General features: G+C 37.8%; 1 protein-coding gene across 1 annotated transcript in view; it reads left to right on the top strand.

Moving 5' to 3' along the window:
• LOC150086329 (uncharacterized) overlaps positions 1 to 25,631 on the top strand; it is a 120,192-nt gene that overhangs the window by 58,778 nt on the left and 35,783 nt on the right. The window contains exons 4-7 of the mRNA XM_090371306.1: positions 4,120 to 4,242; positions 17,078 to 17,384; positions 22,018 to 22,156; positions 22,261 to 22,451. Coding sequence (XP_090227432.1) covers positions 4,120 to 4,242; positions 17,078 to 17,384; positions 22,018 to 22,156; positions 22,261 to 22,451 — 760 coding nt within the window. The remainder of the gene's footprint in view (positions 1 to 4,119; positions 4,243 to 17,077; positions 17,385 to 22,017; positions 22,157 to 22,260; positions 22,452 to 25,631) is intronic.

Below are 25,631 nucleotides of genomic sequence, written 5' to 3'. Positions count from 1 at the left end.
AAACCAAGGTTTATTTAAAGGACGAGATTTTAAAGTGTAGTGAGGGATAAAGGATTCCATTCCTGGAAGCATAATTGCACTGATATGATCTGAGCAGACTTTGACATCAGAAGTTTTGAAACAGTAATCAGACCAAGGAAAAGAAGAAAAGAAGTCTTGCAGGTTATCCCATTTTGCATTCTTGTAATGCCAAACAACACTAGGTTGGGAATAGTCACGAGATAAAGGTTCCATTGGGGAAGAGACAATCACCAAGTTGTGATCTGAAGTACCTAAAGGACCTCTCACTTCGACCGTGTACTTAGTAGAGTTGTTTGTGAGAAAAAGATCAAGCGTATTGGCTGTATGATTAGGATTGTCCGGTATTCTTGTAGGTAAATGAACAATCTGTGCAAGGTCATTATTAATTGCAAAAGCCTCAGCATCTCGACCAGCTGGTTCGGTGTGACTAGAAAACGGAAGCCAGCTGGTGTTGAACATTAAAATCACCTAGGAAAATTACCTCACTGTTAGAAAAGTTGCAAAGAGAGGAAGTCAAAGAGCTCCAAGTGTTAGTGGAGTTTGGAGAACGGTAGAGAGAACAGATGAATTTGACACAATGAGGTAGAGAGATTTTAAGCCAGAGAAGATCAAAGAAAGGAGATTCGAAATTGCCAAGTCTCTGACAGGGAATATCCGAACGGACATATGCACAAGTACCACCTTTGAGGCGAAAGGAACCATACAGCGAATAAAAGTAGACATTGGCATTCATGATCTCTTGCACAACTTTTGAGGTTGTGCAAATGATCATGAAAGAGAGAGTACAGCCTTGCACAACCTTTTGAGGTCGTGCAAAGCTGTACTATGAGAAACAGGCCCATGCCATGACATCACCTCCTTCTCATATTAGCTTTAGTAGAGGCATGTGATGCAAGAAAGCAAGCTCATGCAGCATCAGCCAAAAAAAAAAAAAAAAAACTTCACCCCTTCGTTCGTTCGAACTACCTGTCCAGCCTTAAATTTATTTAGGCTATCAACTTCCACAAGGCATGGAAGTCTGTTCCACCAACCAACTACCTGCTGGCTAAAGGCAAATTTCCGCACATCTATCCTACATCTGTCTTTCCTCGATTTGAATTTATGCCCTCTCAGGTGATTATTCTGAGCAAGAGGAAGAATCCATCAGCATTGAGCATGCTCAAACCATTCAAGGCTTTATACACCTCTGTCAGATCACCTCGCCGGTGCCTAGTCTCCAGACACTAATTTGCAAAACTTAAGCCTTTCTTCATAAGAGCAACCCTTTGTTCCATTCACTAATCTTGTTGCCCTTCTCTGTACTTGTTCTAGCAGCTCTACATCCTTCTTGAAATGAGGCCTCCAGACCTGTATACAGTACTCAAGGTGTGGCCTGACCATTGCCTTATACAAGGGAATAATCACCTCCTTATCCTTGCTAGAAAAAGTCCTGTATATCATTGACAAGAAACCATGAGCTACTCTTGCAGCCTGCCTGCACTGCTCAGAGAACTTCATATCTGCCTGCACAATTACCCCCAGGTCCTTTTCATTCTCTACCACTGTCAGTGTAGTACACAGAGTTGATACGTTGCTCTGGGGTTGCTTTTTCCCATATGTAGTACTTTACATTTGTCAATGTTAAACTTCATTTGCCACCTCTCAGCCCATCTGCTCAACCTTTCCAGATCCTGTTGCAGCAGCATAGCATCAGTAGTGTCCTTAACAACCCTGCCAACCTTTGTATCGTCTGCAAACTTGGACATTAAGCTTGATATACCATCATCAATATTATTTATAAATACTGAAAACAATAATGGACCCAACACTGAACCCTGAGGGGCTCCACTAATAACATTACTCCATGATGAGCAGTGTCCATTGATTACCACTCTGTCTTCTCGCCCTCAACCACCCCTTTATCCAAAGCAACAATTTGCCTCCAATGCCACACTGCCCCAATTTGTGCAGCAGTCTTCCATGTGCAACAGTATCAAAAGCCTTTCTAAGATCCAAGTATATATAATACAAAGTTATTCCCTGCATCCAGCTCTTTAGTGACTGCATCATAGTATCCAATCAAATTGGTCAGGCAAGACTTTCCCCTTAACAAAACCATGCTGTGTCTGAGCTATAACTGAAGTCTTGTCTAGATGATCCTGCAGTGCTTCTTTAACCAGTGTCTCGATTAATTTTCCTGGAACAGAAGTTAAACTCACAGGTCTATAATTACTTGTGTCAGCTTTTGATCCTCCTTTGTGAATTGGGGTCACATTTGCACATCTCCAGTCTATGGGTACCTCCCCTGAGTCCAGGGGAGGTACCCATAGTGCTATTGTTGGTACTATGCACTCTGGTGGCAGGCATTCTTCAGGTTTACCATCTGAATGGAATATGCTGTAATGAGATTCATTACTCCATAGAATGAGTTTTTACTGCTCTATTGACCAATTATGGCATCCACGCAAAATGAGACTGCTGATTGTGGTTGGTGATGTGTGGCTGCTCTCCAGTGAAAACTCAAGCTATGAAACTGCATAATTGTGTAGTGTGTCTGTTCAAATGCATTACATACTGATGCCTTAAAACTCCTGGCTGGTTGATTTTTTGCAGGTTGATTTATTGTACTTCACTTCTGTGATGAGTACCTTTTTGATCATGTGAATTGAATTTTTATTGTCCTGTGCATTACTGGATGGTGTGTCAGTACTGACCATTTCATGATAACCCCTCCCCCCAGTGGTCAACTTTGGATTGACCACTGGGGGGAGTCTGTGTATTGTAGGCTGTGAGATTACATTGATCAACAGGCCACAAGCCAGCAGTAACACCTTCTGTTGAAATCACTTGGATAGGCTATGGTGGCAACAAACTCGTAGTTCAGATGCCTGTCTTGTATATACCATTCTTGAGTATCTTATCCAGGTTGGTCCAATGTGCTGTAAAAGCAGGAGTATGTAATTAGTACTCTTGCGTTTACATTCTATCTACATTCTAATTATTGATTAAACAGATTTTTAGAGATGTTTCTCTCAAATTTCATTGTAATTTGATATAAATTGTAATTTCATTGGAATAATCTGATATAAACTAAAAAATTCACATTATTTACACAGTGTGCCAATTAAATAACGAGACTGATACTACTACTACTACAAAAAAAGAACATTAATGGCAAAGTAAGGTTATCTATTTGAAGTAATTGCCTCCAATGTGTGTACACTCTGTTTACATCTTTTATACAAGTTTTGAAAACACTTCTAGAACTCCTCTTCTGGTACCACTTTCAGCTAGTTGGTCACTGCAACCTGGATGTCCTCTATCTTCCCATATTGCATTGCTTTCATGGCTGTTTTCATTTTGGGGAACAAAAAGTAATAGGGGGATATTCATTAACTGGAATCGGTTTTTTTGACAAAAATTGCTTGATGCCGACGGCAGAATGTGTGGGTGCATTGGTGCAGCCAGGTCAGGGATCATCCTCTAACGAATAGTGTCCTTTACAAAAACAAGAAACTATTCAAACACTCTTGGTTGGGACAAACATTCATCAGCATAAACTTTTTTTAAATCGTCAAAAGGTTACGCAGCACTTTTCCCAATTACAATAAAATCTGATAACTGCTCTTTGTTCCATTTTCAATTTTCTGACGACATGCACAAAACTACTATTACTCTTTCCATCATAAATCACAAACTACTGACTGGACAGGTTTCAACTTTCACTCGTTAGAAAGAGCACACTAGTGGATTTAATGATATTCTGTTTTGGCCTCTTACCTTAATACTGAATGCAGAGTGCATGCAGTCTCGTTATTTAATTGGTCCACTGTGTATATCACAAATGTGCTAAACAGTTGGCAGAATTGAATGACATGATGATCATTGAGTTTTTATTGTCTTACTGTGTTGTTACAGTGCATTTGCATGGTATTTCTTATTAATATCTACTTGAATTTATTTATTCCAATTAAAACTGATAACTTTTTTATAGAAAAGCAGTAGTTTTGCTCCCAAAAAATTTTTACTTAGATTATTTTTCTAATTAGCAGTGGAATACCAGCTTTTGGATTATATAATTTGAATTATTTAAAACATTTATTTATTTATTTTATATAGGCCTGGATCATATGATCTATTTCACCATAATTGCAATAATTTCAGCCAGGAGGTAGCACTTTTCTTGACTGGAAAATCTATTCCAAAGGAAATTCTCTGTCTTCCTTATGAGATTCTAGACACGTGAGTATTTGTAGCGATCATTTATTGTTAGGGTTTCAGAAAGAATTTTTATTTTTTTATTTATCAGTATAGTTTGTTTTTATGTTATCCAGTGTGGTCAGCTGTTAGATAAGTATTAGTGTTGCTAACATAATGCGAGTATCAGGTCTTAATATAAGCATTTAGTATTGACTTAATAATAATAATAGCAATAAGCAGATGGGCTGAGAGGTGGCAAATGAAGTTTAACATTGACAAATGTAAAGTACTACACATGGGAAACAGCAACCCCAGAGCAACGTATCAACTCTGTGGTACTACACTGACAGTGGTAGAGAATGAAAGGGACTTAGGGGTGATTGTGCAGGCAGATATGAAGCTCTCTGAGCAGTGCAGACGGGCTGCAAGAGTAGCTCATGGAGTATTGTCAATGATATACAGGAATTTTTCCAGCAGGGATAAGGCGGTGATTATTCCATTGTATAAGGCAATGGTCAGGCCACACCTAGAGTACTGTATACAGGTCTGGAGGCCTCATTTCAAGAAGGATGTAGAGCTGCTGGAACGAGTACAGAGAAGGGCAACAAGATTAGTGAATGGAACAAAGGGGTGCTCTTACGAAGAAAGGCTTAAGTTTTGCAAATTACAGTGTCTGGAGACTAGGCACCAGCGAGGTGATCTGATAGAGGTGTATAAAGCCTTGAATGGTTTAAGCATGCTCAATGCTGATGGGATTCTTCCTCTAGCTCAGAAAAATCACCTGAGAGGGCATAAATTCAAATTGAGGAAAGACAGATGTAGGATAGACGTGCGGAAATTTGCCTTTAGCCAGCGGGTGGTTGGTTGGTGGAACAGACCTCCATCCCTTGTGGTGGAGGTTGATAGCCTAAATAAGTTTAAGGCCCAGCTGGACAGGTATTTTGAACGAACAGAGGGGTGAAGTGGAAGTGGGTTTTTTTTTTTTTTTTGGCTGATGCTGCATAAGCTTGCTTTCTTGCATCAAATGCCTCTACTAATGCTAATGCTAAGAGCTTAATTGACAGTACTCATGTCAATTGATCTGCTTAGTTACATGGTAGTGAAGTGGAAATGAATTAAATTAAGTTTAAAATAAGTTAAAATAAATAAACACGGAATTGTTAAAAACCTCGTCCCTGGTTGTCATTTATAAAATATTAATACGAAAACTAGATGAAGCCAATAGTCACAACAAGCAACTTTCGTGAAAAATGTTTTCAGTTGACAATGATAGGAGAAAAGGAATAATGTATTTAAAGAATTCCTATGTTCCCATAATGCATTTCGAGACGTGGGAACTTTACGTGCATGAAGTTCCAGACCAGTGAAAGGTGGGTTGGAAGTTTCGTGTTTAGAACGTTAAATTTAGTGTTGTGGCAACACCGTTCTATGACAAGCACCTTGTGTTGGAAGATTTTGTAACTAGATCCTAATTTAATAATTGTGATGGCTGAATCGAATAGGGGATTGTGGTTGAGAGTGCACGTGTTGTGTAAGTACGGTACCGGATTGATTAGTTCGGAAGCTATTATGTTGGTAATAAGCACGTGTATTGGAAGTTTTTGTGGTGCCATATTTTGTGGTAGTGTTCCTGATGTGGCATGCATTACAATCAGATTGACATTTAATTAAATATATAATGTTGTTGATGTCGCTTATTGGATATTCGTGTGTCTATTTAAATGTATTAAACATGGTCCCTAATTTAAAGAAAATATTAACGTTATGTCTGCATTGGCAAACACTTGGCGAAGCTGTCTGGCGAGTCTGCTGTGCTAGGAGAGGACAATGCAGGTGTTTTGTTTATTGTTCTGGTTGGTGCTTATGTGGGTTATTGACATTTTCTTGCAACGGAAATTGTGTGTTGAATTAGAAGTGAAGGGTATTTCCTCGCTATGAATTTCTTTTAAGATATTGTAGTTCGGTGGATAAATCGTCCTGCGAAAAACTAAACTTAATGACGTTGTAGATTGTAGAGAGCGGATTTTTTTGTACTGAGTAGGTGATGCGATTGAAAATGTGAATATTTACATGTGTGTGTGTGTGTGTGTCTTTTCTATAAATTTTGGTTCCTAGCCTGGTGCCCATTTTATATATTATGAGGTTAAGGAAGTTGATTTTATTGCCAGTTTCTATTTTAAGGGTGTATTTTAATCTTTTGTGTATTGAATTTAATAAAAAGATTGCCAATGGTGACTCTGTTTCCTGTTAATAACATGTCTGCATACCGCATGTAGAGCTTAATACCCGAAGGAAAAGGTTGAAGTACTTGGTTTTTGATCGTGGCTAAGTAGATTTCTGATAAGGGAGTTGAAATTCCTAATCCCATAGAGAGACCAAATATTTGTTCTTGAAAACGGAAGTGCCTAGCTTCAAGTAATATCGAGGCAAGTTCTAAAATGCTGTTGATGTTAAGGGAAGTGCATTTAGCTAAAGTGTTGTCTGTCGTTAGGAGTTCACGTAAGGAATGTAATGTAAAGGGTAAGTGTACGTTGGTGTATAAAGAAACAACATCGAAGGAGTCTAGGATGTCTTCTCCAGAAATTATGGTGATGTTTATATATTCATAAGCTTGATTAGTGTTGCTAACTCTAAATTTTGAAAATCTCATAAGGGATGATATAATTTTAACCAAAAAGGTGGTGGTGGTAGTAGTAGTAGTGGCATGTGATACAAGAAAGCATGTGTACGAGCTTATGCAGCATCAGCCAAAAAAAAAAAAAAAAAAATCACACCATTCCCTCCAAATGCCTGTCCAGTTCCTCCTTAAATTTATTCAACCTATCAACTTCCACAACGACAGATGGAAGTTTGTTCCAGCAATTAACCACCTGCTGGCTAAAGGCAAATTTCCGCACATCTATTCTACATCTGTCTTTTCTTAATTTGAATTTATGCCCCCTTAGGTTCGTAATCTGAACGAGTGGAAGGATCCCATCAGAATTCAGTGTGCTCAACCCATTCAAGGATAGGTTAGCAAAAGTGGATTTGCCGAAAGAAACTATTGCCTGTAGGGGGTGGCCAGGCTTGTGTAATTTAGTAATGCCGAATATATGTGGATGGATTTTGCTGCATATGCCAATTTGTTGTAGTGTGTGTGCAGGTTGTTTTCTTTATCAGATCTTAATCTTCTCAAAATATCAAGTTTGTTCTTTAATCTGGAGATGTTATATGTATTGTCAACTTTGTAGGTATCTTTGTCGAGAGGATTTGTTGCATTTTATTGACACAAGCACTTTTATCTAAAATTGTGATATCTCCTTTGTCCTCCTCCTAGGAACCAAAATTTATAGAAAAGACACACACACACACACACAGAGGAAAATATTTACATTTTCAATCACATCACCCACTCAGTACAAAAAAGTCCGTTCTCTACACTCAAATCTACAATGCATTTAAGTTTAGTTCTTCGCAGGATGATTTATCCACCGAACTATAATATCTTACAAAGAAATTCATAGCTAGGAAATACCCTTCACATCTAATTCAACGCACAATTTCTGTTGCAAGAAATGTCAATAACCCACATAATCATAGCACCAATCAGAACAACAAACAAAACACACGCATTGTCCTCCCCTATCACAGTGGACTCGTCAGACAGCTTCGCCAAGTGTTTCCCAATATAGACATAACGTTTATATTTTCTTCATGTAATAGGCACCTCCGTAGCCAGGTGGGCAGGAGCAACAGTGCATAGCACACGCTTCTTGGTTAGACCGGGGTTCAAGCCCGTGACCATCAAATACGGAGGATGCGGAAAGGTCAGGGAATGACCACTGCTTATCCCCAGAACAATATGGCCTTAGTTGCTAATGCTCCTAAAAACCAAACAGCTACAACTACTCTTCATATAATAAATTAGGGACCATGTTTAATACATATAAAGAGACACACTAATATCCAATAAGCGACATCAACAACGTTATATATATTAATTAAATGTCAATCTAGTTGTAACACATGCTACATCGGGAACACTACCGCAAAATATGGCACCACAAAAACTTCTAATACACGTGCTTATTACAATAACTTCAGAACTAATCAAGCCGGCACTGAACTTAACACAACCACAATCCCCTAATTGAGTCAGCCATCGCAATTATTAAATTAAGATCTAGTTACAAAATCTTCCAACGTGAGGTGCTTGTCATAGAATGGTGTTGCCATAACACTAAATTTAACGTTCTAAACACGAAACTTCCAACCAACCTTTCACCGGTGTGGAACCTCATGCATATATATGACAAAGACTTGCATAAAATTAAATTAAATGTATGATAGAACTGTATATTTAAATATAAAAATAGAATACAGTGATAAAACTATGGAGTTAAAAGTGATAAAAATAGATAAAATTAAAAATATATGGGTATTACAGAGTTAAAAGTGATAAAATCAACTTCAGAACTTTCAAAGGCAGCAGCCTCATTTGTCAACAGTGGAACTTTTACAGCTACAATACATTCTTAAATACAACCAGCAGCATCATGGCTCTCAGTATTTGTTACTGGAATAGCGTGGGACTTATTCTCCATACGTGAATGGAGACTATAAATGGCCTGGGAGCATGTCAGGTGGAACTGTTCATCTCAACCAAGGATGACAGTTTCAAAGGATGGATAACTACAGACTCCCTGCCTCTGTTAGTGGGGTTATATTTTGAAGAACAATTTCGTAAGCTCTCAAGCCATTTCCAATGTCAATACCTAAGCAAAGGATTGGCAGTAATTGCATTGTCTGGTGAAATTTTACTATCTTCCCAGAAGTGCTCATCCCCACTAGATTTTCGATAATCAGCAGACTATTGTTTTTGTATGCTTCCTCGTATGATCTTTAAGCCTACACACTGACACCCATATGTAACCCCCTACCCCACAAGCTACGCATTTGATCTCACATATACAGTTTCACTTGTACCCTCAATAGGTACGTTGGTACTGTATCCTAACCCCAAGGCCTTTTTGGGGGAAAAAAATAAAAAGTGGTTTTCTTATTGCTACAGTAAGATGAATTATCTTTTAAAGAAGTAAGTCCTTCCAAATTTCATCATTGAGTAAATTAAGTTCAATTTATAATCACTTTTATTTAGGTTTAAAAAATGGTCACCCTTCAAGTGGAATGCATTTCAGTATGAGTAAGCTCAGTTCAGTATCAGTTATTTAAATGAAGTTTTCATTCTTTCATCTGTACTTTTTATGATAATTTATTCAAATGGATGGTGAGGTGAATTACTTAAAATGAAGCTATTGCTGTTTTTGGTATTGGATTATTTCTTTAGTTATTAGCTCCGTTATTTTTGCTGCCACTAAGGTCAGATTTGCAGGTTACCCGCTCCACCTCCTGATTCATCCTTGTGAATAGGAGATAATTTACATATTTCAATCTGTAACGGCATTTAAGGCTACAAACACTTCAATCAGGTCTCTGTGCAGGTGTCTAGTTTCCAGATGCTGTTGTTTGCAGAACTGAAGTCTTTTGTGATAAGAATATCCTTTTTTTGTATCCTTGACTACTACTAGTAGTAGTAGTAGTAGTGGCATGTGATGGAAGAAAGCAAGTGTGTGGCAGGCTGGATTAATGACTTTCTTCCACCGACTATAATTCTCTCTACATACTTTTGCTGTGTTATTGTAATAATGCACTACATTCCATTTCACTTTCCAGTTTGAGAAACCTTTTCCCGTACAAATAGTCTTGCCTTCTTAAATACCTACCACCAATTCTTTAAATGCTGATCTCCAGGTAATTCTCTGATTTGGCAAAACAATCTTGGTTATTTTCAGGCCTAAAATTCAGTACTGTCTTATTTCTTATGAAAAATCTACTTTTCTTGTGCTTATCATTCTAGACTAGTCAGAAATCAGTGCATTGTAGCCACAGTTGCGGATGCACCAACAAACCTAACAACAACATCATTCTAGATCGCATATCTTTATTGGAGATTATCCTGACTTCTAATTTCTCTTTATTTTTTTTTTTTTTATGTGAACCCCAAACACGAGAGATATTAGAACCTATAGTACTTAGTACCGTGCTTGGGTTGGAGGTCGAGAAGACGAAAGAAGATATTTGTTGACATTGGACTTGAAGTTCTGTAGATTGTAATTTTCAGGAAATACGTATGAAGGAAGGTTGTTCCAAAAAACGGCTGTTGAATGAATAAATGAGGAAGATGAAAAGTTGGTTCTGTGGGTTTGAAGTTGGACAGTAAATGGATGTTGGCTGGTGGCAGCACGTGTTCGGACTGTTTTGAAAGAGAGAGCGTGAATTATAGAAGCCAATTCAGAAGAACAGTGCCCATGAAAGTATCTGTAGAAGAGGCATGCAGCAGAAACAGTACGTCTATGAGAAAGCGAGTAGAGAGACTCTGTTAGAGATGAATCATTAATTAACCTAACTACCCTCTTCTGAATGGAATCAAGAAGCCTGAGAGAGGTTTTGTGGGCACCACCCCAGATGTGGGAACAATATTCCATGGCCGGGCGGATTTGCGATTTATACAGAATGAGCAACTGTTTGGAAGAAAAGTAACGTCGAGAGCGAAAGAGAAAACCAAGATTTTTAGATGCAGAGGAAGCAATATTTGTAATGTGCTTGTGTCAAGAGAGATTAGAAGTCAGGGCGATCCCCAAAAGAGATATCATTTTGCCTAGAAATTGGAGTGTTACTATATAGTAATATAAAAGAAAGGGTGCAAGAATATTTGCTGATGCTATCGAGGCAGTGTTAGGTGGGTCGGAAAACTGCTAGCTTGGGGGGAGACAAAGACCAATAGATTGACAGTAGCCACTGGCAGAGGTGAAAGATTTTTGCACTGCTTCTATTAGAATGAGCAGAAGCCTGAAAAACAAGATGCATGGTATTTCAGAGACTGCTGGGAGCCATTGCGGTACAAGTAAACACATGGGTTGTGTTAGGGTAGCTAAGAATAGAAACAGGTGCAGGTATACTTGCGTGTACACCAATGCTAGGAGTTTAGTAAATAAATTTGATGAATTTGAGGTATTGCTCAAAACATCAAAGGCAGATATTGTTGGGATATCAGAGACGTGGTGTCACACAGATATAAGGGATGCGGAACTGCAATTTGGGGAGTACAACGTCTACAGAAAGGACAGACAGGATAGGAAGGGGGGAGGTGTTATGCTGTTAGTTAAGAAACACATAAAAACCAAGGAAGTGAAGCCAGTCGACATCGCTGGACAGTGCAGTGTGGAGTCAGTTTGGTGTGACATAAACATTGGGAGATCAAAATTGAGAGTAGGAGTGTGCTATAGGCCTAATGACTCTGATGAGTATAATAAGGAACTGTACAGGGAAATAGAGTGGGCCAGTAAATCAGAGTGTCTTATAATGGGAGATTTTAATTTCCCAGATATTGACTGGATTTTGGGGGCTGGTTACTCACACACTAGCAGGGCTTTTGTGGATTTATTGGATGATTGTTTTCTACATCAGCATGTTCGGGAGGCAACTAGAGGGAGTAATACTCTTGATTTGATTATCAGCAGTGATTCTTCATGCATTAAGAATCTGCAGATAAATGAACCACTAGGTGGCAGTGATCACAGTGTGCTGAAGTGGGATTTACTCAAAGAGGTAACTACCATTAGGGGTAAAGGGAAGGGTTATTGCTTCCATAAAGGCGACTAAGATGGACTGAGACAGTATTTAAATTCTATACAGTGGGACCAACTGATGATGTTACCAACAGCAAATTCAAAATGGGAAGCATTCAAAGAACTTATCTTGGAAGCTACTAGGCTTTACATACCAACTAAGAAATATTGTTCAAGGTTTAGGCCAAAATGGATGTCAGATGAACTAATGAGGCATATGGCAGAGAAGAAAAATGCATGGGATACATACAAATTAACACATGACACAGAAGCCTATGATAGATACAAGTTGATATGCAACCAAGTTACAAAGGAGGTTAGGCAGGTGAAGGCAGATTACGAGAAATCCTTGGCAAGGGATGCAAAGAAAAACAGCAAAGAGTTCTTTACTTATGTAAACTCTAGAAGGAAGGGGATGAATCAGATTGGTCCACTTGATATTGATGGGTCAAGTGTTGATGATCCTGCTCAGGTAGCTAACAAACTAAATGAATATTTTGCATCGACATTCACACATGAGGAGTTATTCAGCGAGGGGAATGCCAGAGGTGTATTCAACTCTGGCAGTAAGCTACAGAATCTTGAAATAACTGGGAGTAAAGTGGAGGAGAAACTGTTGAAGATAAACACAAGAAAGGCACCCGGGGTGGATGGGATCTATCCAGTTATATTAAAGGAGGCAGCAAAGGAAGTAAGCAAACCCTTAGCCATAATTATGAGAGCTTCCTTGGACTCAGGGGAGGTACCCATAGACTGGAAATGTGCAAATGTGACCCAAATTCACAAAGGAGGATCAAAGGCTGACACAAGTAATTATAGACCTGTGAGCTTAACTTCTGTTCCAGGAAAATTAATGGAGGCACTGGTTAAAGAAGCACTGCAGGATCATTTAGACAAGACTTCAGTTATAGCTCAGACACAGCATGGTTTTGTTAAGGGGAAGTCTTGCCTGACCAACTTGATTGGATACTATGATGCAGTCACAAAAGAACTGGATGCAGGGAATAACTTTGATATTATATACTTGGATCTTAGAAAGGCTTTTGATACTGTTGCGCATGGAAGACTGCTACACAAATTGTAGCAGTGTGACATTGGAGGCAAATTGCTGCTATGGATAAAGGGGTGGTTGAGGAGGAGAAGACAGAGAGTGGTAATCAATGGACACTGCTCATCGTGGACTGATGTTATTAGTGGAGTCCCTCAGGGCTCAGTGTTGGGTCCATTGTTGTTTTCTGTATTTATAAATGATATTGATGATGGTATATCGGGCTTAATGTCCAAGTTTGCAGACGATACAAAGGTTGGCAGGGTTGTCAAGGACACTACTGACACTATGCTGCTGCAACAGGATCTGGAAAGGTTGAGCAGATGGGCTGAGAGGTGGCAAATGAAGTTTAACATTGACAAATGTAAAGTACTACACATGGGAAACAGCAACCCTAGAGCAACGTATCGACTCTGTGGTACAACACTGACAGTGGTAGAGAATGAAAGGGACTTGGGGGTGGTTGTGCAGGCAGATATGAAGTTCTCTGAGCAGTGCAGACAGGCTGCAAGAGTAGCTCATGGAGTATTGTCAATGATATACAGGAATTTTTCCAGCAGGGATAAGGAGGTGATTATACCATTGTATAAGGCGATGGTCAGGCCACACCTAGAGTACTGTATACAGGTCTGGAGGCCTCATTTCAAGAAGGATGTAGAGCTGCTGGAACGAGTACAGAGAAGGGCAACAAGATTAGTGAATGGAACAAAGGGGTGCTCTTACGAAGAAAGGCTTAAGTTTTGCAAATTACAGTGTCTGGAGACTAGGCACCAGCGAGGTGATCTGATAGAGGTGTATAAAGCCTTGAATGGTTTAAGCATGCTCAATGCTGATGGGATTCTTCCTCTAGCTCAGAAAAATCCCCTGAGAGGGCATAAATTCAAATTGAGGAAAGACAGATGTAGGATAGACGTGCGGAAATTTGCCTTTAGCCAGCGGGTGGTTGGTTGGTGGAACAGACCTCCATCCCTTGTGGTGGAGGTTGATAGCCTAAATAAGTTTAAGGCTCAGCTGGACAGGTATTTTGAACGAACAGAGGGGTGAAGTGGAAGTGGTTTATTTTTTTTTGGCTGATGCTGCATAAGCTTGCTTTCTTGCATCAAATGCCTCTACTAATGCTAATGCTAATACTAAAGATAAGCATAGGAGCAGAAGAATCCTTTTAGCGAGATATAAGACAAGATTGAGTTTTAAAAGGGTTGAAATCAACTAAGTTGTCTTTGCCCCACTGGAGAATTACCTGAAGATCGGCATTTAAGGTATTGGTAGCAGATTTTCGAGAAGTTGAAGCTGATTGAGCAGGACAAGGTTTCTCGAAATGGAAAGTGGAATGCAATATGCTATCATCGGCAAAACTATGGATAGGATTTCCAGTCAATGGAAGAAGGTCATTGATATACAAGAGGAAAAGAGTGGGGGAAAGAACTGAACCTTGGGGGACACCGGCATTAGTGGAGGAGTTCGAAGACAGAGAGCCAGCTACCATCACCCTCAGTGAGCGATCAGAGAGAAAACTGGATAACCAATTACTAAAAACAGTTGCCAAACCATAAGATGGAAGCTTGTTTAGAAGACCTTTATGCCAAACACGATCAAAAGCCTTTGAGATTTCAAGAGCAACTACTTGTGTTCCGTCGAACCTTTCCATTGAATTAGTCCATAAATGGGTAACATAAGCAAGAATATCACCAGTGGATCGACACTGACGGAATCCATACTGGCGATCGTTGATCAGACGGAAGGTTTTTAGGTAGTTTAATAGTTGACGGTTAATTGATTTCTCCATTACTTTAGAAAGAGTAGAAGTAATTGCAATGGGACGATAATTGGATGGGAGGGATTTGTCACCCTTTTTAGGAACTGGCTGGATATGAGCAAATTTCCAAGCACAAGGAAAAACACCTTTGGAATAAGAAAGTGAAAAAAGGTGGCAAAGAATAGGAGTAAGTTCAGGAGCACAGGTTTTGAGAACAAGTGGAGAAATACCAACAGGACCTGGAGCTTTCTTAGCATCAAGATTTATCAAAATTCTTCTGATATCCCTTTGGCGGAAGACCACAGGAGGCATTGAATGGAACGTGTTGGGAATGGTGGGAGGTGTTTTACCACGTTCATTAATACATGAGCTGGAAGAAAAATGGGATGCTAGCAGGTCAGCTTTATCCTTGGCCGAAGTGACAACAGAACCATCTGGTTTGGACAGAGGTGGGAGCAGAGATGGGCAAAAGTTGCGGCCAATAGCTTTGGCAAGAGACCAGAATGCTCGGCTACCATTAGGGCAAGATGCAAGTTTTCTACTCTTATCCTGTTCAAACTCTAGTTTGGACTAATTAATAAGTGATTTACAATTGTTGCAAGCTTTGGTGTAGGCAGAAAATGAAACTGAAGAATTAGAAACAAGCCAATTACGATATGCAACATTCTTCTCTTGAATAGCCTTAGCACATTTATTAGAAAACCAAGGTTTAGATAAAGGACGAGATTTTAAAGTGGAGTGTGGGATAAAGGATTCCATTCTTGCAAGAATAATTTCACTGACACTGTATGAGCAATCGTTGACATCAGAAGTTTTGAAACAGTAATCCGACCAAGGAAAAGAAGAAAAGCAGTCTCGCAGGTCATCCCATTTTGCATTCTTGTAATGCCAAACAACATGTACTTGTGCGTGGAGGTTATACCCAGGATTACTAACAGTCCCGCCATCGTGAAGGTGCAAGCAGAGGATTTGGCTGTCACAGACTGTCTGGACTTCGCCGAAATTGGGTCCACTTGGCTTGAGTGTTACCCGAATATCAGTTCCATCAGCGTTTTATACCCCCAGGTAGCAAGTACAGCTTGTCTGGCATATCTGAGAGAATGTCTGTGACAACCTCAAGGACTTCTTGTGATAAGAATATCACAAATATTGCTTCTTGTGCATCAAAAAAAAAAAAAAAAAACTGGGTTTTTTTTTTTTTTTTTCTTGAAATTATTTTTCTTTTAAACAACTACTCATTCTGCTTGGATCTCAGTATCTGTACAGTTCTCAAATTCTATGAAATTGCCTATTTAAGAAAGATCATGGCTACATAATATCGGTGTAGATACGCCATAGACACCTGAAAGAAAAATTGTGGTAATAGGTGTGAAAGGCATCATTTCATCTGTATCGCTTATTGTGCTCGTCCTTCACAATGAGTTAGCATCACTACAGGCATATGATGCAAGAAAGCAAGCTTATGCAGCATCAGCCAAAAAAAAAAAAAAAAAAAAAAAGCTCCCATTTCACCCCTCCATTTGTTCCAAATACCTGTACAGCATGTTCCGTGTTTCCCTGACAGTCACCAACAACTACTAGTTATTGTTGGACCAGCGCATTCTGCCTTAGGGGTTGCTGCTGTGTTGAGAGAGAGTGAGGGAGCATGCTGATGTGGACTATAAGTTAGCAGCTTGCACATGTTACATGTGATAGGGATGTAGATGATTCGTGTGAAATATTTGCTACACATGGAGATCCTAATAGTTCTCCAATGTCATGTGATGCATTTAATAGGATTCATGCATAAACCCTATTAAATGCATTCGTGATTGTTTAAATGATTTTTGCATGCATATGCCTAATCATTCATGGATGGACCAGTTGAGCTTGTTCCAACTTTAATGGACTCAAATTTATTACTGTAGTACAGTAATAAACAGTGGTTTTAAACTGGGGTGCTGCAACAACATTCTTAGGGTAATTTTGGTGTAAGTTACTTAGTTATTATTATTGTTGTTATTATCATTTATTTTTTGAAATTTATACATATATTTCATTATAAAAAGGTGTACTGTATCCATTGTACCATATTTTTAATTTTGTGGTGATCTATAATTGATCTTTATTTAGTACCTCTATATAAAGAATAAAATTATTATATAGGTATATTATTAAAGGTTGAAAACCACTGTGTTAGGTATTTCTTTTAGCCTAGGGGTGCTGTGAAAAAATTACTGGGATATTAAGGGTGCCGTGAACCGAGAAAGTTTGGGAACCTCTATTGTAGTACAACAGTTTGGCTCTGTTTATATGGCATTTTTTATTCTAACTCTAATTTTCTGTGAAGCCATCTTAAAATTATTAATTTAGCTTAGGTATATATATATGTGTGGAATATTCACCACACTTCTTTTTTTTAATTAGGCCATTAGGTCAGACAATCAAATCCTATTTTGGCAATCTGAATTTACAAAATGGCACAACTAATGGACTGGGCTTGGGAAACTTTTTACCAGGATCAGGAATATTCTCTTCGCCATTAGATCCTTGCAGAAATGGACCTGTTGCAGATTTTCCGGAAAATGCAACTGGATGCACATCAAGCAACGAACGTCTTATAAATAATACTAACTTCAGGACTACAGATAGTGTTTGCTGTACTTCAGAAGAAAATCTCAGTTTGTTTGAAAAAATGCAAGGGACTCACACTCCAGTAATGTTTAAAAGAGATGTAAGTATTGCACAATTACTTTTCATTTATATATTGATTTATTACAAAATGATATCACTCATGTTCTAGCTTAGCATTCCCAAACTGTGAGCTACATGAGCAATTATTTAGTATGGGTGGAGGGGAGCTATAGAGAATAAAATAATTAAAGAAATAGAAACAATTTTTTATTACAAACCTTAACCCCTTGGTGAATATGCACATACGATTTTTTCATGTAAGGGACCAAAGGAGTAAAAACATTCTGAAGGTTCCTTCAATGCAATATCAGTAAATTGTTTATATATGTATAGATTTGCTTGAAGCTGTACAGAAATGCACGACCATCTAAAAATTGTGGAATAGTAGCCATTTTTATATTTAATATAGTTTTGAAAATCAGTGTAGTAGAGGCATACCTTTCCAACAAGATTATAGAATATGGGATTACATAAGCTAAAATAAAAAAAATAAAAAAAATCTGTGTAATTTACATTCAGAAATTGATGAAACTGGATTATTTAATACATAAATAAATATATATAGGATATTACTCCAAAAAAAGCAGTGATGAGTTTTATTTTTTTTTTACAACTTTTTATTAAAATTTAACATTTTAAAGATTAGATTTTTTAATGAAATTTTGATCATTTTTTATAATAATCCCATTCTAAAAGGCAAAATAGGCAAAAATTAATATTTGAAAGCATTTATGTACACAGTTTTTCAGTTTTTGCAAACTTCCAAATTCCTCTAGATCCAGAAAGCTACTCAAAGTCAACAAAACATAGAATAGCAAACTTTGTACAGTATATTTTCTGTGTAATACAACATTAGTGATGTACATAGCATAACAAAAAAAATTTTGTACTTTCCATCTGTTGTACTTTTGTACCATTTGTGCTTTCCATATCACGTAGGCCATAAGAAATGTTTAAGAACATTGTACAACAGTCTTCTCTATAATTCACAATTTCTCTAATATGTAATGTAGGTACATTATGTATTAGAGAAATTATGTTAATTACATAGTGTACCTACGTTATAATCCTTATAATGTAGTTATAAGGATTATAATGTAGATATCTTTTATAATTCTTACTATATTTCTTAATTAAGTATCTTAATTATAATGCATTATAATTTAGATTTAATATCTTTGCTCTTTTTTTATATATCTCTTATTATAAGCTTATGGCACTGTGCCATGGTGTTATGTACTAAATTCCTGACACAATATAATAGCGTAGCTTAATTTAATTTATTATGGTACTCACCTTTTTATAATCTGCATTGATGTTGGAATAAATTGGATGATAATTTTAAATTTAAGTTAGCATGAATAAGTTAGGATTTAAAAACAGAATTAAAATGTGCGCAAGGAAGTAGAAGTGCACGTCTTCGTCCTTTGTTGTCAATGTTGAAATTTGAAACGATTTTAGTTATATGGTTGGAAACAGAAGGCCAATAGCCATAACAAGTGGCTTTCGTTTTACACGTCTTCAGTTGGCAATGGTAGAATGAGAGTAAACGCGTGTATTTAAGAAGGCTAGGTTCCCGTGATGCTTCTGGATACACGTGGGAATCTCAGGTGCATAAGATTCCAGACCGGTGCTATGTTATAGGGTAGTTTGGAATTTAATACTTGAAGAGTGGAATGGCGACGAAACCATTCTATAACTAGGGCTTCATGTTGGAAAATTTTAAAACTGGATTTTAATTTGATAATAGGAACGACTGAACCTACTAATGGGTGGGGTTGTGGGATTGAACATGTGTTGCTAATTCGGTATTGGGCTGTCCCGTCCTAAAGCTATTGTAGTGGTAGTAAGCACGTGTGTTTGATGTTTTGGTAGAACCGTATTTTGTGGTGGTGCTACCGTTACAGTAGCAAGCATTACAGTTATCTTGACATTTTATTAAGTAGATGATATTATTCATGTCACTAATGTGGTAATTTTGTGTATCTTTATATGAGTTGAATAATGAACCTAGTTTATTGTAAGAAGAGAATGTAAGGGTGATATCAGTACTTTTGAATAAATGGCGGAATTAAATGCACTAGGCATAATCCTTATGATGCCTAATCCCATAGATTTGATCTACGATTGTAGCTCAAATCTATGGGTTAACTATGGTGTATTTACACCGATATTATATAGTTAATTATCAAAACCCATAAGGATTATGCCTAGTGCATTTAATTTTCCAAATACATTACCACCACACCCTTTTGGCATCTCTCATAATGTGGATATAATTTCGCAACTGAGATGGCTTGTTGTATTACCCGGGTACCTGCCCGCCCACTGATGACGAAGCCAAACAGCTTTGAAACAATTGTCTGGGTGGTGGTACCGCTGAAAATAATAACAGTAGTCTTCTCTACTAGAGAAGCGTTATTTATTTGAAGTAATTCAATAGTAGCTATCTTGTTGTGAAGGCAACCACATTATAAGATACAATTAAAACGATGCCTTCTACGCTACAATCGTAGCTCAAATCAATGGGTTAACTATGGTGTATTTACACCGATATTATATAGTTAATTATCAAAACCCATAAGGATTATGCCTAGTGCATTTAATTTTCCGAATACAAATTAACACGTGACACAAAAGCCTATGATAGATACAGGTTGATCTGTAACCAAGTTACAAAGGAGGTTAGGCAGGCGAAGGCAGATGACGAGAAATCTTTGGCAAGGGATGCAAAGAAAAACAGCAAAGAGTTCTTTACTTATATAAACTCAAGAAGGAAGGGGATGAATCAGATTGGTCCACTTGATATCGATGGTTCAACTGTTGATGATCCTGCTCAGGTAGCTAACAAACTAAATGAATATTTTGCATCGACATTCACACATGAGGAGTTATTCAGCGAGGGGAATGCCAGAGGTGTATTAAACTCTGGCAGTAAGCTAGAGAATCTGGTAATAACTGAGAGTAAAGTGGAGGAGAAATTGTTGAAGATAAATACAAGAAAGGCACCTGGGGTGGATGGGATCTATCCAGTTATATTAAAGGAGGCAGCAAAGAAAGTAAGCAAACCCTTAGCCATAATTATGAGAGCTTCCTTGGACTCAGGGGAAGTACCCATGGACTGGAGATGTGCAAATGTGACCCCAATTCACAAAGGAGGATCAAAGGGCGACACAAGTAATTATAGACCTGTGAGTTTAACTTCTGTTCCTGGAAAATTAATGGAGGCACTGGTTAAAGAGGCACTGCAAGATCATCCAGACAAGACTTCAGTTATAGCTCAGACACAACATGGTTTTGTTAAGGGGAAGTCTTGCCTGACCAATTTGATTGAATACTATGATGCAGTCACAAAAGAACTGGATGCAGGGAATAGCTTTGATATTATATACTTGGATCTTAAAAAGGCTTTTGATACTGTTGCACATGGAAGACTGCTGCACAAATTGGAGCAGTGTGGCATTCGAGGCGAATTGCTGCTATGGATAAAGGGGTGGTTGAGGGGGAGAAGACAGAAAGTGGTAATCAATGGATGCTGCTCATCGTGGACTAATGTTATTAGTGGAGTCCCTCAGGGTTCAGTATTGGGTCCATTATTGTTTTCTGTATTTATAAATGATATTGATGATGGTATATCAAGCTTAATGTCTAAGTTTGCAGACGATACGAAGGTTGGCAGGGTTGTCAAGGACACTACTGACACTATGCTACTGCAACAGGATCTGGAAAGGTTGAGCAGATGGGCTGAGAGGTGGCAAATGAAGTTTAACATCGAAAAATGTAAAGTACTACATATGGGAAATAGCAACCCTAGAGCAACGTATCAACTCTGTGGTACTACACTGACAGCGGTAGAGAATGAAAGGGACCTGGGGGTGGTTGTGCAGGCAGATATGAAGTTTTCTGAGCAGTGCAGACATGCTGCAAGAGTAGCTCATGGTGTATTGTCGATGATATATAGGAATTTTTCTAGCAGGGATAAGGAGGTGATTATTCCCTTGTATAAGGTAATGGTCAGGCCACACCTGGAGTACTGTATACAGGTCTGGAGGCCTCATTTCAAGAAGGATGTAGAGATGCTGGAACGAGTACAGAGAAGGGCAACAAGATTAGTGAATGGAACATAGGGGTGCTCTTACGAAGAAAGGCTTAAGTTTTGCAAATTACAGTGTCTGGGGACTAGGCACCAGCGAGGTGATCTGATAGAGTTGTATCAAGCCTTGAATGATTTGAGCATGCTCAATGCTGATGGGATTCTTCCTCTTGCTCAGAATTATCACCTGAGAGGGCATAAATTCAAATTGAGGAAAGACAGATGTAGGATAGACGTGAGGAAATTTGCCTTTAGCCAGCGGGTGGTTGGTTGGTGGAATAGACTTCCATCCCTTGTCATGGAAGTTGATAGCCTAAATAAGTTTAAAGCTCAGCTGGACAGGTATTTCGAACGAACAGAGGGGTGAAGTGGAAGTGGTTGTTTTTTATTTATTTATTATTTATTTTTTTATTTTTTGGCTGATGCTGCATAAGCTTGCTTTCTTGCATCAAATGCCTCTACTAATGCTAATATCACCTTCTTTAGTGTTTTTATCTTATTTGATAAGACTGTAATTATCTCTAATAGTTTTATTTTTAATATAAGTAAATTAATAATGTGTTTCTTAATTTATTTATAGGTTGATATGGCCACGAAAGGTCTACTTGATACTGAAAAAATTCAGATAAATGAAAAAGATAGACAGATTTTAATGCAACTTTCTAGATGTCTTACAGAACAGGAAATTAATCTAGAAAACTCACATTTGAGTGTAATCGGTAAGAAATGGTTATTCAAAGTCATTGTCATTTTAAAATATATATTGGAATTACTTTAACATTTATTGCCCATTTTTGTTTATTAAATATTTATTTAATTGTAGGTTCTTTGATAACTGATAAAAGTTCCAGTGTTCAGAGTAAAGTTTTAGCCTTGCAAGTACTACAAGCAGCTGTCCTGAAAGAAAATTTTCCATTGGCATTCAATGAAAGTTCTCACTGTCAGAAACTACTAAGTTATATATATGATTTTGAAAACTTGAAATCTGAAGAACAAGCAGAAATAGCCAAAATGGTATGTTTTATTTATTATTATTTTTTTTATTTTTTATTTTTTGTACCATAATAATTATAAAAGATGCAACTTTGTCAATTTGATCTATTGACAGACCAGAGAATGGTTTGGGAGGGGGGATAACTTTTATTATATTACAGAAATACCATTTTAACTATAATTCTGTAAATGTAAGGTCTCCCATAAACTGATTTGCTTGTAAACCAAAACATTGAAAGAATTTTTTTTTGTTGGTGTTTGTACCTCATTTCTTTCCATGTATGTCTTGCCACTGCAGCTCCCATACATTGCACACCTGCAGTTTTTGGATTTAATCTCTTCATCGTACTCTATTTTTGCTCTTTTATTTATTTATTTATTTTTTATTAATTAGAGGATACAAAACAGGTAACCATTAACAATGTGTTTGAGAGCAGAACAATGAACAGTGTTGATTAAATAATAAGGAATCCAACAATAAGATAAACATTGATATAGATTCAAATATTAAAATCATATGTACAAAAGGTATGCATTAAATTAAGTTACCAGTAAAATAAATAATCAAGTACAATAAATAGATGAGAGCTAGTCCCTTTGCAGTTCAAGAGAAGAGGCAAACTTGTGGAGTTCATCAGTGATTGGGAGTTGTCAAAAAAGTCAATGAGAGACATTTGCCAATTTGCTGATTCTGTTCAGTGGACTGAACTTCATAAGTCTGTGGTCTCAGAGTCAAGGCGAAACATTGTAAGGTTGACTTGTCTACAAGGAGCATTAAAGTTGATTTTGCTGAGGATATCAGATGCTTCATAAGTTCCATTAATTACTTTAGCTAGAAGGGTGATATCAGCAGTAACTCGTCTAGTGCAAAGAGACCTCAGACGAAAGTAATCACACAGCAATTTATTGTACACTGTGTGATAAAATAGAGGATCATGGAACATAAGGTAATGGAAAAAATTGTTGGACTGCTTCAATTTTGTTAATTAAAGTCTGTGTGAGGATTCCAGATGGGTGAAATGAATTAAAAGATAGAGAGAACTATAGTTTTATAAAGGAGGATGACAGCATAACTGTAGTTTTTGAACTTGTAGGTGTTCCCCGTTAGATAAATCCCAGGTTTTATCTGGGATTTAATTCCATTCATTTTTTTTTTTTTTTTCCCAAAAAATTAATGGAATTTAATTTTTCATTAAATTCCATTAATTCTTTTGGCCCACCTTTCATTCCTATGTCTTGCAACATGCCCAGTCCATTTCCACTTTAAATGCTTAATATGTACTGTTAGTTAATATATGAGGGTAGCCAGATATTGCCATTAGCATTAGTTAAGGCATATGGTTCAAGAAAACAAGCTTATACAGCATCAGCCAAAAAAAAAAAAAAAAAAAAAAAACCTTCCCATTTCACTCATCCTGTTACTCCAGATGTTTGTCTTGTTCAGCCTTAAATTTATTTAAGCTATCAACTTCCACAACAACAGATGGAAGTCTGTTCCAGCAATCAACTACCTGCTGGCTAAAGGCAAACTTCTGCACATCTGTTCTACAACTGTCTTTCCTCAATTTGAATCTATGCCCACTCAGGTTCTTAATCTAAGCAAGCGGAAGTATCCTGTCAGCATTGAGCCTGCTCAAACCATTCAAGGCCTTATACACCTCAATCAGTTCACCTCACAGGTGCTTAGTCTTCAGCTGCTGCAACTTGCAGAACTTAATCCTTTCTTTTTAAGCACAACCTTTTGTTCCTCTCACCAATCTTGTTGCTGTTCTCTGTACTTGTTCTAGCAACTCTACATCCTTCCTAAAATGAGGCCTCCAGACCTGTTTACAGTACTCAAGGTGTGGCCTTACCATTAAGGTGAATATCCCTTATAGAAAGGGATAATCACCTCCTTGTCTCTGCTAGCAAAATTCCTATGTATCATTGACAAAACTCCATGACCTGCTCTTGCAGTCCATCTGCACTGTCAGAGAACTTCATATCTGACTGCACAAATACCCCAGGTATTTTTCACTCTCCACCTCCCTTAGCATAGTACCACACAGTTGGTACATTTCTCTTGGGTTATTGTGCTACCCATATGGAGTGCTTTGCATTTGTCAATGTTAAACTTCATTTGCCACTTCTCAGCCCATCTGTCTAATTTTTCTAGATCCTCTTGCAGTAGCATACTGTCTTTACTGTCATTAACAACCCCCTGCCAACTGTATCATCTGCAGACTTGGACATTAGGCCTGATATACCTTCATCAATATCAAAAGTCAATGATATACCTTCATCAGTATCATTGATAAATACACAAAACAATGGGTCCAGCACTGAATCCTGGGAGACTCCACTAATAACATTAGTCCATGTAGAGCAGTGTCCATTTATTATCACTCTCTGCCATCTCCTACTCCACCATCCCTTTATCCATTGCAGTAACTTGCCCTTAATGCCATACTGCTGCAATTTATACAGCAGAATTCCATGTGCTGCAACAGTATCAAAAGTTTTCCTAATCCAAGTATATGATATTAAAATTATTTTTTGCATCCAGTTCCTTTGTGACCACATCATAATATCCAATCATATTTGTCGGACAAGACTTCCCCTTAACAAACCCGTGCTGTGTCTGGACTATTACTGCTATCTGGTCTAGGTGATCCTGTATCACCTCTTTAACCAGGGACTCCATTATTTTCTGTGGAATAGAAGTTAAACTAACAGGTATATAATTATTTGTCACTCTTTGAACCCCATTTGTGAAATGGGGCTTACATTTACACATCTCCAGTCCATGGAGACCTCGCCTGATTCTAAGGATGCTGTCATAATTATGGCTAAGGGTTTGCTTACTTCCATTGCTACCTCCTTCATTATAACTGCATAGATTCCATCTGTCCCAGGTGCCTTTTTGGTGTTTAACTTCAACAATTTCTCCTCCACTTTGCTCTCAGTTATTACAAAATCACTTATCTCCCTGTTAGAGTTTGATAAACTTCTGGCATTCCCCTCCTTGAATAACTCCTCATGTGTGAATGTAGATTCAAAATACTCATTCAGTTTATCAGCTACTTGAGCAGGATCATCAATAGTCTAACCATCTATATTAAGTGGACCAATCTGATTCATCCCCTTCCTTCTAGAGTTTACATAAGTAAAGAACTCTTTGCTGTTTTTCTTTGTGTCCTTTGCCAAAGGTTTCTCGTAATG

This window comes from Mastigoproctus giganteus, chromosome 4 (assembly GCF_048544385.1).
Source record: "Mastigoproctus giganteus isolate SK-2022 chromosome 4, ASM4854438v1, whole genome shotgun sequence".
NCBI classification, from domain to species: domain Eukaryota; kingdom Metazoa; phylum Arthropoda; class Arachnida; order Uropygi; family Thelyphonidae; genus Mastigoproctus; species Mastigoproctus giganteus.
The sequence above is the reverse complement of the archived record's forward strand: the minus strand, read 5'-3'. Positions and strand labels throughout refer to the sequence as shown.